Source organism: Falco peregrinus, chromosome 3, assembly GCF_023634155.1.
Source record: "Falco peregrinus isolate bFalPer1 chromosome 3, bFalPer1.pri, whole genome shotgun sequence".
NCBI lineage: Eukaryota > Metazoa > Chordata > Aves > Falconiformes > Falconidae > Falco > Falco peregrinus.
The window spans coordinates 12,747,166-12,764,158 of record NC_073723.1 but is presented as its reverse complement, the minus strand read 5'-3'; the positions used below and the strand labels follow the sequence as shown (position 1 = coordinate 12,764,158).

At 39.2% G+C, this 16,993-nt stretch overlaps 1 protein-coding gene across 5 annotated transcripts in view; it reads left to right on the top strand.

Moving 5' to 3' along the window:
- The window catches only part of TRIO (trio Rho guanine nucleotide exchange factor), a 255,751-nt gene that overhangs the window by 185,270 nt on the left and 53,488 nt on the right, over positions 1-16,993 (top strand). For all 5 annotated transcript variants that reach the window (XR_008746283.1, XM_055798730.1, XM_055798728.1 and 2 more), the window contains exon 34: positions 588-831. Coding sequence is in view for 4 of the 5 variants with exons in the window: in XM_055798730.1 (XP_055654705.1) it covers positions 588-831 (244 nt within the window). In the remaining variant the exon portion in view is untranslated. The remainder of the gene's footprint in view (positions 1-587; positions 832-16,993) is intronic.

Below are 16,993 nucleotides of genomic sequence, written 5' to 3'. Positions count from 1 at the left end.
TGGGGAATCAGCAAAAAGGTGAAAGCTGTATTTCTACTAAATAGTTCAGTATTTGTGAATCTTATGTGAAGAAATGTATCCTGGTTTTTATAATTATGTATGGTGTGTCCTGGATTGTTTTGTGACCTGCATATATGTAAACTGAGTTGGGTGGGAATAAGGCAGTAAGCTCATTCTAAAAAGGTTCCTCTTTCTGCCTTGAATTTGCAAGGTAACAAAGCTTATGAGTGACTGTATTTAGTAGTATCTGGCTTTTTGTTGCCAATTATTACCCATAAAATATATTCTGAAGTGACTGCTACTTCAGCTTTTGGGGTAAGGAGCAGTCTAGCAAGAAAAACTGCTTAAATCCTCCGCCCAGCACTCTCACAACTGGTGTACTTTGAACGTAGACGGAGGCAAGCAGAGTTAGAAATCTGTTCTGAACTGCCTGATTTTGAAATGAGCTGCTCTTGATGTGGAAAGTCCCAGAAGCTTGCCATCTCATCCAAAATACAAATCCTGCCAGGAATCCTAAATAGGTAACGGTGCGTGACGGACGGTTTGATAATGAGCATTCATCTGGCTTCTTGTTTTTCCCTTCACAGTTGTCTGGTGGGTGCGAGCTGACGGTGGTAATCCATGACTTCACTGCCTGCAACAGTAATGAGCTGACAATCCGCCGTGGGCAGACAGTGGAGGTCCTGGAGAGGCCCCATGACAAGCCCGACTGGTGTCTGGTTCGAACCACGGATCGGTCCCCAGCTGCAGAAGGCCTGGTCCCCTGCGGGTCCCTCTGCATTGCTCACTCTCGCAGCAGTATGGAGATGGAGGGGATTTTTAACCACAAAGGTAAGACATGATGGAAACCAAGTCTGTTGATCAGCAGCATGAGTTTTTGGGTAATGGGGAGTACTGTGCAAATGGGAATTCCGGTGTTCTTGCACTGTTTTGGTTTCTAGGTTTTATTATAGATAAAACAATGCTTTCAGCAACCTGCAGCCACGCTGTCTATTCCAAGACAAGCAGTCAGCAGTTCTCAGTGTTAAGTGAAAATGTGGCTGAAGACAGGGAAGAGATTTAAGCAAATTATGTTTTGGTGAACTGAGTTTATAAATCATGTTAGATCAAGCTGCCATGACAGGAGAATCTATACCTGTCGTGTGCTGAAAGGGGAGAGGGAAGAAAATCACCAGCATGCATTATCAGTGGTTCCTGAGAAACACTGCAGTAAGAAGTCATGACAGCATCAGGCTCAGCAATGGAAAAGGTAATACATGCACCTATATGCCCTGGCACACGAATTGGCTATTTAGACTTACATAGTTTACTGAACTGAGTGTTGCAGAGTAGCAGTGGCACAGTCATCCCTTTTTCCCAGAGCAGCTCTGAAATATTACTTTGTTTTTCCAGATGCATGAAAGAGTGTGCCCCTGAAGGGTGTAAGAAAAATCTGACAATTTTTTGAAAGTTTCTAAGGTGTGCTGTAGTCCTTTGACTCCATAAACTCCCTAGACTTGCAGAGTTTGTTAATAGAGAAAATGCTTGCTTGCTTCATTTGAAACTTACTTGAGTTTGCAGCCTGTGAACAGCAAGAAATGTGAATTAAAAAAAAAAACCACCAGAAAAACAGTCCATTAGAAGGTGTTTTATCACATGCTGGGGAAAAGATTCATTTCCAAAATTGTTATTGCAAGTAACAAGATTAGCAGGAAAAGTGATGTTGGGGGAAACTTGTTATCCAAAACACAAAATTCTTGTTTTGGACAGTTTTTCATAAATATAACCACAAATTTTTCAATTATTCAGTCCATCCCCAATAGCACGTTACAATTTTTCCCAGGTTTTTCAGACATTGTATACATATGCTTGGCTAAAAGAAGGGAGTTTGTGTTTCTTACATTAGGAGCATGCACAGCAGGAACTTCCTGAATGCAGACTGATTAGGGGCGGGGGGGTGGTGGTGGTGGGGTGAAGCCTGAAAGAGTCTGAGCTGTATAGCTGGCATACTTTTTTGTCCTCTTGTGTCCTATAACAATTTGGATAGAGAAAGTTGAAAGTTTGCAGTTGTGCGGATGATAACATTGAAAAAAATCGTTAGGTATCACCAAAACATTTCTTCCTTTGACTAGGAAGTGAAATCATGGAATGTTACCACTGTTTTATTTGTTTGTTTTTAACACCATGCACAGAATTGATAAATCCAATTTGCTTTGGAGCTAGGGGAATTCATTTGAATTGCAATTTGAATGCAGAGAGTATTATGAAGAGAGGCAGATTGTACTGGACAAGATACGTTATATGAGGAACATTGACCCTGTCAGACTTCTGAGGGAGAGACAGTTTATATTGGGCTGGTTTCGCCTTTGCAGGTTACTTTTATTAATCAAACCAGTGGACATAACCTGTATTATGTCTTCATTATTTTCTTCAGTGTTTGTTTGGGGAAGGTGGGGCAGAGCCTTGTAAAGTTACTTTAGTTTCTGCTTGACGTGTTGCTTTGAAATACAGAGCATTAATTAATTATGTTAATCATGGAGACTGAAGAAGAAAAGGCCATTGCTAGAACAAGCATGATTTGCAGGGCTGAATGCAGCCTGAGAAGTGACTTCTGTCCCTGCCTCTGCCACAGGCTGCCTGTGGGATGTTATGGCATGCCATCTAAACCCTAGCTGATAAGAAGCAGCTGCTAATTGTTTATTCCCACATTACTGGGTGTCAGGCTGTAGGAGCTGAATGTTTGATTTGTGAAGTTTCCCCGTGCATGTGACTGTGACCAAAGTCAGTGTGAGCAGTCTTGAACACGCATACTATTATATAATGTTAAGTAATCTGGGGAGGGAAAAACAGCAAAAAAAACAACTTCAGACTGGATACTTGAGACCACTGGATACATTTGACTTCAGTCTCTACCTCAACTTTATACTGCTTGAGTAGAATTGAAGTAGTTGATAATGTTCATTTCACAGAGGGACTACAAAAATTAAGCAAAATTAGTGGAGTGCTTTGATTTTATCGCCCCCCCACCCCCCAGGGAAAAGTACCTCAGACAGTCCCACAAAGCAATTACGCATTCTCAAGTGCTGCATTTGATTAAAGATCTTTAAATAAAGCATTAGAGAATATGCTAATCGGAAGAATGGAAAAACAATTAGATGATCTTCTCAGAATTGTGAGCATTGATTGAGGTATGAATTCCTAACAAACAAAACAAAACCCACAACCCCCATAAACAAAGAACAAGTGAATGGCTGACATAATTTAAGGCAGTCTATGTACTTGAGTGGATAACTTTTAACTGTTGTATTTTCTAGATTGCTAGTGCTTGATTCTGCAACTTTAGTCTTCTTATTAATACAGATTTTTTTTTTTTCCTTTTTTTGACCATAATTCAGTAAACATCTGTTTTTGAATGATTCAACAAACTAGGATATTGCCCTCTGGAGTTCTTAGGTCTGAAAAGACATGTCATATGTTAGGCTCGCAGTGTGAGCATCAGGTTTGAGTAATTCTGTACAGTTTATGGGCTAAGCCACGTGCAGTAGACACGAGTCTGGAATTTGTGCATGTCTGGCATTGCAAGCTGTTGCGAGAGGCTTGGGGAGAGAGGTTTTATGTAATTCCAAAGGAAAAAGGGAGGTGATCAATGTCAGAAGTGGTGGTGGTGACTGCTTGGATGTTGAGTGCTTAACTAACACAAATGACTTGTTGAAGCAAGGAGTTCTGTGCTCTTTCCAGTATCTGTGGACCCTACAGTTTTCATCTTTTCAACAGTATTTGTCAATACTGTTTGCCAGCTAAACAAGTTAAAAAGCCACAGCATATCAGAGCTGAAGTGAGCTTCAAAGTTTTGAAATGGCAAACCTTTTCTAATTTACAGCTCATTCTTAAGTTTTGTAAAACCACATTTTATCAGAGTACAGAAATGTTGGGTGATACTTAATGCCTTAAAAAAATCTGAAATTATTATCCAAAGTAGGGTAACATGAAAGATTATTAAAGCAGAAAGTATGTTTAGCCTAGTTCTGACAGCTGATCATGGCTATTTCTTGTGTGTCCACATATTATCTGTCAAGCATGAAAGCTAATGTTTTATTTTCTTGTAAGAAGACAGCCCCAAAAATGACCTTCCTTACTTGCCTACAAGTGTAGGTCTTACTTGTCCTCTCAGAACGTGTATTACTTTAAGTATCTAATCAGTATCAATGGGTTTAAAAAAAAAAGGCATTTACAGTATCTTCAGTCTCTAAAATTTTATAGTAGTTAACAAACGTTTTGTTAAGAGTATAGGGAAGGTATTACACAGAAAACAGACATTCACTAGGTGGATAGTCATTTAGGGGGAGGGTTGATTGCATGTTACAGACCTCTTGCTTGCTCTGCTGGATATCAAATCTATTTTTGTAAATTATTTGGGTCATTTAATCAAATTGATGTGCAGTTTACAGATGAGTACATTTTTATAAAGTCTAAATCCCTTCTGTAATAGGGGGGAAGAGACAAACAAGTGGGTAGTGAAGAGGTTGAATAACAGTTGGTGCACTCTACAAAAAATAAATTACTAGCTTTGGAAGAACATGTTTTTCACAAGTAATACATAAGGCTTTGCTTTTTTTTTTTTTTTTTGGGCAATGATTTCTCACATGTTATTGGGTGTGGGGGAGAAAGAATATTCCTGTTTTATTTGGTGCTTCTCTCTCTTTTAACAAGGGTTTCTTTTCATTCTGTGGTACATCCTTTTTATATGTGCAGTTCTTTCCTTTGTTTGCAGGGCATTTACACAGCCACAGAGCTCTGGGTAAAGGGCAGGGGACGGGATTCAGTATAATCAGTATAATGAAAGTGAACTTGTAAGCTCAGAAAAAGTGGCAGGTGTTTAAAATGGTTTGTGAACATCTCTTGCCTGCCTAGGTCACAAGTTCACTGTCTTTTCCAACTTTGAGTACTTCTGAAGTCTGAAGAATTTGTGATAGTCCATCATATCCTTTCTGTTGGTGCTACTGCTCAGCAAGCTACAAAGGCTGCAACAGGCCTTTGCTCATGAGGCTTACATTTACATGTATTTAAGATACAGGGTTTCTTGTGACCACATCTATCTGCCGATTCATGCTACTATCTGTTTAGTTCAAAACTTGCCCACAGATCTTTTATTTAGCTGGAGGTACAACATCTGCCTGTTTTATACGTTCTTATATTGCAGGTATCCATACAGGTTTGTTCAGATCTGAAAGGTAGATTATACCTTAGTAATGTGGTGACGTGCCATGCACCACTACAATACTGAATACCAGCTTTTGATTTTACTCTCAGGATACTGTCCTGACTGGTGCCGTAAACAGAAAAATGTTATTTGAGCAGGTTTGTTTTTTTCCCCAACTGTAGTATCTCTCAAAGAATCTACCATAATAAAGAGTATCAAATGGCTGATGCTTTCCAAGACTGTTTAAAGAACTGTGTCGTAAGCCCTTTTCTACACCTGCAAGATGGGAAGGAGTGGTGTAAGGCAGGAATTGCAGGTGTCAGAGCTCTTCTTGAATTGGTATGGGGGCCTCCCATTCAGGAATTAAGAAAAAGAAAAATTGCACGGGTGATCTAGAAACATTTCCCCAGAAAAGACAGGTATTTTATAGTTGAGGCCACAGAATGGGATAAAACAAAGTCTTGAATTTGTTACATTAAGTAAGCTTGCTCTCGCACAGTGGGAGACCTTTTATTCAGAATATTAATTTTAGATGAACGGGGAGGTGGGGAGAGTAAAGGTAAAACATCTTGCATATGTTTGAGAGCTTTGAAAACTGTGGTTGAGAAATGGAGCGTTTCCATGCTGAGTCCAAATACTGTTGTGTAGGAAGAGGAAGCTCTGGATGGCAGCAGAATTTGATCAAGTAAAATGGGAATCCAGTCTGAATAATTGAAGGAGGACTCCCTGTTTGTAGTGGAAGAAAAGAAGGATGACCTGGGCAGCGATTCTTTGCTTACAAGCAGGGGGAGGCTGTAGAAGGGGAAGATTTGCTGTTTTGAGTCTGCAGGCGAGCAAAGCGTGGGCCATGTGTTAGGGAAAAGGATCCCCACCCGTGGCTTCGAGCCAGAGCGCTGCCTGTGAGATTGTCTGACCGCATTTGCAGCTGCAGGAAATGAGTTCCAGCCCAGGCCAGCAGGGAAAGTAACTCCTGACAGCGGGTAGGTAGGGTGCTGCTGGCCTGGCCTTGGGGCCACCTGGCAAAAGGTGGGGACTGTCGTTTCCAGGGCACCGTACAAAAAGGGATCCGCTTCTGCTACACAGCGGGATGTGATCACGTGCAGAAAGTGATACTGAGGAATGTGTTGTACTTGTGTAGGACACTAGATGTTAATCTAAAGGTTCTGGGGTTTGATGAATCAATTCCCGCATAAAATTTGCAAATAACAGGCTGCCCATCCAGATATCCGGGTGGTAGAAAGCCTTATGAGGAGCTCGCAGGAGGCAAAGCGGAGCAGTCAGTTGGATTTCATGCTCTGCTCATCTAAATTAGCAAAAAATTGTAAAAGCCATGCTGCAGTGGCAGTTCAACTTGTTTATCGGGCAGACGAGCTTGAACAGAGGTGCAGGTATTTTAATAACTAAAGTTCATCTTCACAATTATCAGTTGTTTTGAAAGCCTAATAAATCATAAATAATTTGCCAAAAAGCATTACTAGTCTAATAGCAGCAAAGATAGTTCGAATTTAGGGTTTGTGTGTGTATGTGTGGTTTTTCAGACACGTTCTCATGCTTTAGTCCAGGTAAATAAAATAGCTGCAGTATGAAGTTAAACAAGAATTCTCTATCCTGACTTGCCCACCTTGTGGTTTTGGTTGAGTTTGCAGTTAAAAACATGGTTTGAGCATAAGTAAACTTAAATAAAATGTCAGCAATTGACTGTGGTCCATTAGATCATAATCTTTGCATTGAGCTTTATAACCAAACTATCAAATGGTCAGAATTAATAGCCAGATTATAATTCAGCCTTGAATAAACAGTGAAGTCTATATGAATTGCTTCCTTGGCATTGTGCAATCCTAAACTAGATAAGGAGAGTCAATGAATCTCACAGGTTTAATTTCTGGAGGAGTTCTCTCTAAATCAAGTTTATATGTGCTTGGAAACATCATAGGATTGATTTCTGCATAAACCTGCCTTTTAACTCCTGCGCTATTCTTCCTGGGCTGGGTTACGATAAAAGATCTGTCGGATATATCTGTATTTCCCAAGCTGACTCTATTTGTGGGCATAAATATGTGGTTAATTTGTCTCCGGAATTTTTGTACATAGGTAATGAAAGCTTTCTGCCCTGCTTGGGAGCTCAGTATTACAGCTGAGAGAAAAGAAGAAACTTTATAATACTGGCTTGAATATACTTTTGGTCCCAGACAGCTGCCAAATACATTTCTCTTATATCGTAGTTGGAAAGGAAGTAAGTGTGTAAAAACTATCTGCTTCAGAACAGATGTATTTGCACAGCTGATCTTTGGGAGGTAGAGGGTGGATATAAAGCAGCAATTCTGATGGCTTTAGATTTCCCAAGAGCGCTGTTATTTTGCTTGCAATTAGGGTTTCTCTGACAGCAGTTTCTTTTTCTAACCAAGTTATTGAGGCAGAACAGAGTACAAACTAAAATCATATCCTGCAATAACTGACCCTCTTCAGGTGCAACAAACAATTGAAAAAGTTGCTTCAGTGTTAAGAATTACTTCTTGAGGGTGTCTTTGTTACCCATCTGGAGATCACATGAGAACAACCCAAAGAATTTTTCTTCCATTTCAATGAGTAAATAGTTTGGCAGAGTGGTGGGGGACAGGGAGAGCGGAGCTAGGGACACCTATTTGGACAGCAGAGTTCTAGAGACACAGAGTTGTCGTGTGGTAGCTGCCTTGTTCATGATGGGTGACAAGGAGCTATTGGTGTATTTTTTTTCCTGTAGCTGGAGTGGCTGTTCACGTCCAAGGACCACCTGGGTAATTTTACCTGATGCGTTTTCCTTCTGTCACAGAACTGTGTAATACTGACAGTGTTCATAAAGTCTTCTGTTCTTCTGACTCTCTAGTTTTTTGGCACTTACGCTGCTGTGGCTCAGATTCTTAAACTTGGTGTTGGGAGGAGCGTTTATGTGTGTTGTGTTTAGTGGGGAGGAGAAAATTGTTGAGGACCAGGCTAGAGCCAATGTTCTTGTGTGCCTTTCAGGACTCGTCACATCACATCCGCTGTCATTGCGGCCTGCAGATGGAAGTAGCAGGATTTAGCATTCCACTGACTTCCTCCAATTCTGTTTTTGTAAGGAAGCTGCTGAAAGTTCATGTCCCGTTGACTTCATTTCACTTTTCCCGCAAATAGTAAAATACTAGTCTCTGTTATGCATGCTAAATGAGAAATGTTGCACCGCTTCTAATGCAGCTCTTATGCAGAGGCTTTTTAGATGCCCTTGATGTCTCTTAATTTGTTGACATTGGTTGTAAATCCCTGCTTCATTATGCAATGTTTTGCTACTATTCTGAGTGGATGTTCACTGATACAGGTATAGTTCCAGTTTGGAACATGCTTGTGCTTTCTCCTAGCTTTGAGTTGAGTACAATTAACAAGACATTTTTCTGTCGTGGACATCTATTGAACTTAAATTCATCATTCTCTAACCTGGAAGTTACACAAGTAAGTGATGGAATTTGTTGAGCATACTATGAAAAAGAGGCTGTAGCACCATAAAAACAGTTCATGATTGCAGGAAAAGTACTCGTAATGCTTCTCAGAAATTTGCAGTATGCATTTCCTAGGCTGGATGTATAATGGTTAACCCCTATAGCAATATAAGACATTTACATAACTGACATGCAGGCGTAATAGTAAAGGCTATCTTAGGTAAGCTTCTTATCAAGTTGTCCTTGATGACCAGAATCCTGTAGCCATTCTCCCTGTGGTCAGAAACGAGCTGTGTCCAAACCTACTGTACTTTAAGCATTTACAGTGTGGCAGAAATAGTCCCTGTGACAAAACATGGTTAAAAGTATGTCAGGTTTTCAAGAGCAGGCTGGACAAAGCTCCAGAGAATCTGGTCTGATCTCATAACTGACCCATCCTTTTGAGCAAAAGGTTGGACTATATCAGTTTTTGAGGCCCCTTTCAGCTGAGTTATCCTGCAGTCCTACACTAAAAGTTAGAATTGGCAGCACGGACTTGATACAATCCAAGTGTTTCCTGGAGTCTTGCCCTCCTCTTAGTGTCTGTGGGGATGTCAGAAATGCTTAAGATTTTGCCTCAAAGTATATTAATTCCATGTAAGAAATGGAAAGGAACCGTAACAAGTATTTCTGCTCATGAAAAGTGCTAGTTATTCTTGTTGCGCCATGCTGGGTGTGATTTTAGCCTCACTATGCTTATGATCATTTGTTAACATAAGCTTTGAAGTAAGAGTGATACGGAGAGTCCCTAAACACAGAGTCTAGGGAAATCTAGTTGCATGTAAGAACCTGCAGATATGCTGAAGGAAGGAAAGCTGCTAGGGAAGCCACCTGGAAAGAGGGACTTGTAAAGCGGAATGGTCATTGGTTGCTTTCTATAGAAGAGCTTAAGGGACATGGAAGTAAGTGGGGTTGTCAAGGTCTAAGTTCAAGCTGTTGCTCTTCCCCTTATGAATAGTAGCAGAGGAGTCTTAGAAATGTTAAATGTAGGGAATTTGTAGTGATGAAAAAGATCCTGGAAGAGAATGAGAAAGAAAGCAGGATTCACTGGCAAAAATGTATATTAAGTGAAAATTTAAAAAAAAAAGAAAAGACTGGTTGACTGGATTGAAGTGTGCTTTAGGCAATATTCAACAGAAAAGCTTAGCTGGTGAAAACCACCAAATTGCTAACAACATATCTTAACCTTTTTATGTCAGTAGCTAATCGCTTTTAAAGAGTTTATTTATTATGGACTGACTTGGTTGTTGGTCCGTCCTAGTGTGTTCTGTGTGTGTTTCTCATTGTCTCAGGGGTAGCGAAACACATGCAATCAAAATGCTGGTTGATTTTGGAAATGGAACAGGCTTAGGTGTGTTTGTCCTTTCACATCCTGAAGATGTGGCAGGACTAAATGCAGTCGTACTAGAATCAGTTTGGAAACCACTGACCCGTGACTCTGGGCCTGTAACCAGAGCTGTATATGAAGAAAAGTTGCTTATAGCAGATCATACCCTGGAGGTACGTGCTGTGTTCTCTTTGTGTCCTGGTTGCTTGCTTAAGTGAAAACCCAGGCTATGGGATCCAGCGCTCACTTGTGTCATCTTCACAAAACTGTGCTGAGATTACAATCCTCAGAACTGGAGTAAATTAATGGCGGTAGTATTTACTGTCTTCTTTTGCTGTTTGTGGAATCACAAAGCCTGACTCTTGTTATTGAAATTTTTGGGGTGGTAACAAGCATTTAGATTTCTGTAATGATTTTTATTTGAAAAGAAGTGTTTTATCTATTTTGACAGTCTAATCTTTCTTAGCAGTATTTTATTAATTTTATAAAGCAAAACGCCATTATAAATTGCAGAAGGAGATAGCACTGTTCAGTCAGGTTGAGCTTTTGAAAGACAGTATTAGCTTTTGGAAAAGTTCAAGTTCTTCAGAATACTAACCTCATATTTTTCTCAGCAAGTTGCATATGTATTAGGATATAGAGTCTGTTTAGATCTTTTTGTGTGTTTCAGGAAGTTAACATTATTACCAATCTGAAACTTCTGCCATGACAGCATGCTTTGTTCAGGAGGAACTAACTGGGAAAACAGAATGTGCAAAAATTTTGTGGCAATTAATATTTTTCTCCTGCACCTAGATTTTAATTGCTGTCCCAAAGGACCATCATTGTCTTAACTGAGTGTAGTTGCCTTCTGAAATATCTGAAGCATAGAATTACAGTGGTGGGTATTTTGTAACTGCATTTTCACAATTCTAGTAAGGGGTGATGATGTAATTTCTGGAAAGTGTACCCTTTTCAATTTTGTGAACTGTGTGACACTGTTCTTTTTTTGGTTCAGAGCTAATATTATTTTAAATGGATGTAAAATGCGTACTGTGTAACCCAAACAGAAATGTCTTCTCTTTTTCAGTCCTGAAATATTCTACATCTAAAATTCAGAGTAGATATAAAAAATGTTAATTACCATGCAGAAACAGTCACATTTGCGGAATTGTTTGGCAGTACAAATTTTCTATTGTTTATATGTTTTAACATCTGATAAGCAATGTAGACTAATAAAACCCTGTCCTGTGGATTTTTTGCTCCCTTCTTTCTCTTTTCCTAGGCAAAGCTAGCTTCCAAGTATACTTAAATCTGTGTAGTAACAAATCTGTTTTCATAATTTACGAAAATGCAGCATGTGAAATCCAGGCTGAGACAGAAAGCACCCATTTCTGATTTTGTTCTCCTGCGAGATGTAGTGCAGAGGAATGGCAGAGGTTGCTTCATTTTGCTAAAGTAGCTTTTAATATAATGAAGGAAGCTGTGAATGTGTGCAAGTTTTTTGGGGGTTTTTTGTGTTGAATGCTAATATTTGAAACCCAGACAGATGCTCTCAGTGCCCATGTGCCTTTCCTGCTTCCAGAAGCAGCAGGGTGTTGAGTCATGACTGGGCTCCATCTGGCATATGTAGCAGCGCTGTGCAACTTAACGTGGTGTATTACATGGACATGACTTCTGTAGACAGTACTGAGCAAAGACCAAAGGAGAAGAGGTCTTGATGTAACCCCTTGTAACTCCAAAATGCATTTGCACAATTTGAACTTAGCAGAAGGGAAATAAGAAGTGTTTTGGTCAGTGATACCAGCTAGCAGGTAGCCCACGCAGCTTGCGGAAGCAGTTCCTCCAGATGCATATGTATGGAACGAAAGCATCGGTATTTCATACAGGGAATGTGTGTCCAATTTTAAAAGCATTTCTTTTATTTGTAATGACCTAGTTTGGTTCCTAGAATTTTCCTTTTAAGTGACATAAAAGAAAGTAATTTTAAGTCAAGAACATAATTCAGTATTCTGAACACTTCTGATGAATATATTCTTACCCTTTCCTTTTGTCTTTGACTGCATGCATTTCTAGTTAAGACAATTATCTATGAGAGATATGTTAAAAAGAATCCCAACTCCTGTATGTGCAGTTACAACTTGTTTGGAAAATTAAACCTTGTTTTAACCAGGTATTTTTTCACACCAACAGGCTGATTCCTTTTTATTTTGGAGTGGGAAGGGAAGAGAAAGTGTGTTTTAAATACAGTTGAGGAGACTACATCAGAAAATTCAAATTAAAACAAGAAAGGATGATTAAGGGTAACTTGGATAATGAAATTAGTGATAAAAAATGAGTGTTTCTTCAATATATCTCATTAGGACAGCACGTATTTCTTGCTTGGAACACTTTTTGTGTTTCCTCCAATGTAGAGATGAGGCAGGGCATATTTCTTCTCCCCTCCCACCCCTCGCTAAGTAGTGAACGTATGTGAAACAACATTCCTTACACTTATCCAAAAGATTTTGTTTGAATTATCTGAAGCTGGTTTGTTGTGGTTTTGCTGACAGTGGCTGGGATCCTTCAAGCTGATTTGGCATGCTGCAGTGGTGACTCTGTCTGAGGAGTCAGAATTTTCCCAAAGCCTTTCCAGATAAACAGAAGACCGGGGACACTGAACATCTCATCCCTTCTTTGAAAGGCCTCTTCATTCTTGGGAGTGGTATACCCGCTCCAGTTCCTTGGCTACAGAACAAAATTAAAACCTCAAGAAAATAATAGCCAAATTATTAATTCTGGGATTAGGATGTCACGTGCTTTTTTATATTCTTTCATACTGTAGGCATGAGCAACAGCTAGGGCATGTTCTGCAAAGCTGGAGACAGGAAGGACTTGTTTAGATCCTGGCCTCAGTGACTGGATAGTTGGATAAATGGTTTGTTTCCCAGTATTTTTAGTTAAAGCCTGAGTACTTAAGTCTTGATATCAGTTGCTCTAGACAAATGTTTTATCCAAGATGTAGAAGGGAAGGTTATTAATCACCCAGCTGAAAACAGCTCTTTACACTCAATCAGAAAATACTTTTCCCAGGTTTGCTAGCTAATTAGATAGCTCTTTTCTAATTTCTAGATATTTTCTTAGAGGTGGTTGTCGGTTGGGTTTTTTGGTTTGTTTGGTGGTTGTTGGTTTTTTTTTGTTGATTTGGTTTTTGTTGTTTTGGGTTTTTTTTGGTTGAAACACCCACATTTTGAAAGGAGTTCTTGGAAATCTCAACTTAAGGATGTTCGCACGATTCATTGCAAAATACAGTTTCTGACTGATTCAATTTAAAGTGTCTCTGGCAGCTGGCAGCACTGGTAGTAAAGAACAGGAAACAACGCACTGAATGTAAGTCCAAAGAGCCACTGTTGTAATGATTCCGCTCCTTGCAGACTGGCAGTGTTATCTGTGAGACTGAGGAGCTGTAAGGCTATTTTTTGGGAACAGGATGATCTTTGTGTATGGAGCTGAAGAAACCAGATCCTACTGGTGCAGCTGTGCTCCAAGCAGTTAAACTGTAGATACATTGTACGCTGAAGAAAAAGCAAAGTTAGGCTCCTTTCAGAATTTTCATCCTAGTGTGGGAGCTCACCTTTGAAGAATCAACCTCAGGTTTATTTATTGATGCATTTTTGCTGTTCTACAATTTCTTGATTGTGCTAGAGTATTTGAGTGTGATGCAGAGCATCTAACTTGCCAAAGATAGCATTTCTGTGCAAAGTCTGCCTGATTTATTTGTTGTTTGGTGGGTTTTTTTTTAAGGGGAAATGGATATTGTAAATAAAATTCCTATTGGTTTGTGCAATGTTAATTTAGTTCAAGAATTTTAAGTTATGAATTTGTGTCTAACTTGGGCTCCTAGGGCTGGGTGGTGTTTGGTCCAGCATGGTTTTGGAGAAGTCTGAATCTTTTCTCTCCCACATTCAGAAACATGACTTAAAATTGTAAGAACTGTGCACTCCTCGATGAAAGCATTTGTCTCATAGATTGATTAAAAAATGGTTTTAGGTGCTGGTGCTGGCAGAACTGAATAAAGAATTCACTCTTCTATTAATTTCAACTATCCTGTATACACTTCTCAACTCTTAAGATAAACAAGAATTTTTAAAATAACTTCATAATACTGATTTAAGAATATATGCATTGCTGAATTGCTTTTGTAAATGCAATGTCTGGAATAAAAGGGGGAAGATTCCAGAGAAGAATACAGATTTAGTTTTGCTTGAGAACAACATTAAATTTTGAAGCTGGGTTTTTTAATGGTATAATCTTTGAAACTTTTTTCTTTTTTACACAAAACTTAGATATTAATGAAAAAAGGTTGACTCTTTAGCTTCTTTGTCAGGCTCTGGGACAATTCAAAATAGGTGTTTAAAAATGAAACTTCTGCATTTTTTTTCTTGTTCTGCTTGTTTTCCATAAGATGGTATAAAATGAAATGGGTCTTAAAAAGATTAGGTTGGGATGCTGTTTATCTTGCTTTATTATAAATTAAGGGGTTTTTTTCCCAATACCATGCAAATCTTTTGGAGTATGAGAAATGCAGTCAGTTTAGTTGTCCTCTTCAGTGAAAGAAGGGATGAATGTTTCCATTCTTACATGCAAGACTAGTAATAGTACCCTCAGGTGAGGTAGCACTTGCATGGGGAGGTTAATACGGTGGCAAATGATGGTTGTGGATGCTGCAGTTAGGAACTGGTACCTGTGAGAAGCTGAAGCTCTAGCAAGCTAATTTCTTGACTCTCAGTGTCAGAGACTGATGAGCTTGTTACTTCTGTGCTGGAGTGAGCTGGCAAAATGTTAGTGCTTTCAAATGGTTTGGGCGGTCTGATATTGTCCATCAACGAGCCCCAAGATTAATTGCAGAAAGTTGATCCCATTCCTTTACTGTCATAATAGATACGGGCGTGTGATGTTTTATTTATGTATATCATACAAAGTATGTGCTTGAGATTACACAGTGCTACTCTAGCGGATATTTTTTAAATTACTCACTGGGAAGTAGTCTTTCTTACAAAATGCTATCTTAAAAGTGAGAGAGCCTGGAATTTTAAAATCTTCATGAAATAGTCATTGACAAAATTTTCACCTGGACACTTATTTTGTGACAGGTTTAAATATTTGAGAAGTGTCTTAAATTGCTAGGGGTATGAAGGGCCTTTCATCAGTACTTTGCTTTCAGAAATTAAGCTGATAACTGTCTACTTTTATAAAGGAAATTACATAAAATATATGGTCAAGAAAACTCATTTCTGCTTTACACTGGTAAGGTAAAAAAAAGAAAGGTAATTTTTACTTTAAAAAACCACTGTTTTAAGTGCTGCCAGATAGCATGGGTCAGTATCTGAGCTTTTTTCTTTGCTAATTTGATCGAGTTTATTTCATTGGGTTGAGGTCTATGAATATTTAAGCGGTGAGTGAAGCAGGGGGCAGCTCAGTGCTGCTGTGCACCATGCCATGCAACCCAGCGTCTTCTGTGCTGAGCTTGTGCTCTGTGCCCAGGCGCGGTTTTGCCTGTTTTCCACGTTAGACATATTCTCACCTTCAGAATGGAGATTGACTGGTTCATTGTTACTGAGGATGAGTTCCTACAACAAATGGCTGCTAGGAGGAGCCACAGGAAGAAGAACTGTCTGGCAGGAGCTAATGCAGGGTAAGGCTCTGGAATACAGAAAACCTGATGGAGCTAAATGACAAAGAGACCGTTGTGGCAGAGCCTGAATTAAACTGTAGAAAGGCATTAATTGGCTACTTGTTTGGGCTTAAAATTACATATATTTATATATCAGGTCACTGACTCAGATAGAAATGGAGAATTGTGATACGTCTTATATAAGATGACAGTGGTACTAAATAATGGCCCCTGCTTGTTAAATTAAGAAATGTTTTTGTGATGTAGAAATCATCTCCCTTTTGCTTATGCTTCAGCACAAGGGTCTGAGCTTTCTGTCTTGGACCGTAAGAAAGTTGTAGTTATTGTTTCAGTATATGCACCAAGATGTTTTTCAAATTCTTACCTGATACCCACAGTGACTGCAGCACATTCCTGTGGAGTCTGCTGTCTCCACGCCAGTGTTGCTGTGCAGCAATTGCTTTTTAAAACAAATGAGTATACGTCGAAGGCAACTGCATATTTGTGATCCTTTCTTTTTAATCATGTAACCTGTGAAACACACTTTATGTAGTGGTTCGTGTGGCTATTCTCAGTCCCCCACCACCTTGATCTACTTGTCAGAGTTGTCTTCTCAGAGTAGAAAGGGCCAAAGCATAAGCTAAAAATAATGGTGTTTGGTTTAAGTACAAACAGAAGAACTTTTTGCAATAGCAAGCTGCAAACGATGTAGTTCCCAAAGCATTTTAAATATATTCCTGCATATATTATTGGTGTTACAAGGTCAGTCTACATGCAGTTAAAAAGCAAAAGCAAACCAAACAAAAAATAGGTTTGTGTGTATTTTACTGTGTTTTAGTCAGATGATGTCTTACATATGGAAATCACTATTTCAAAGCTATATTGATAACTTTGCTATTTTTTTCTAAATGTTAGTTAAAGATGTGAGAGTTTAACTACAGTAAGAATGGCTGGATATTTTTTAGCATCTTCAACATGCGTGGGAACTGTTGGGGAGTAGAGGAAAAGGATTGTTTAATTTATTTTTTTTTCTTGCTCAACTAGAAACTAGAATCATTTTCAGATGTTCTACAATTTCATGAAGAATAAACTAGCCTTAGTGGAAGTCTCACCGTAGGTGGCAAACTATAAAGATCACTTATCCTGAAGAAAGGGGTGGTTTTTTTCTTCTACTGCCCACCCCCACCCCTTAGGAATTCAGTGTCATTTGAAAGTTGTCTTGGGTCAGAAGAAAAACCTTCAGGAATCAGAATTAATGGTTTCAGTGCAGGAGGCTATGAAGGGAAAACTGACTCAGAATTTAGGGTGGCTTTCCTTAGAAACATGAAGAAAGCAAAACTTTTGCCTCAGCTGGAAGGGGAGCACAG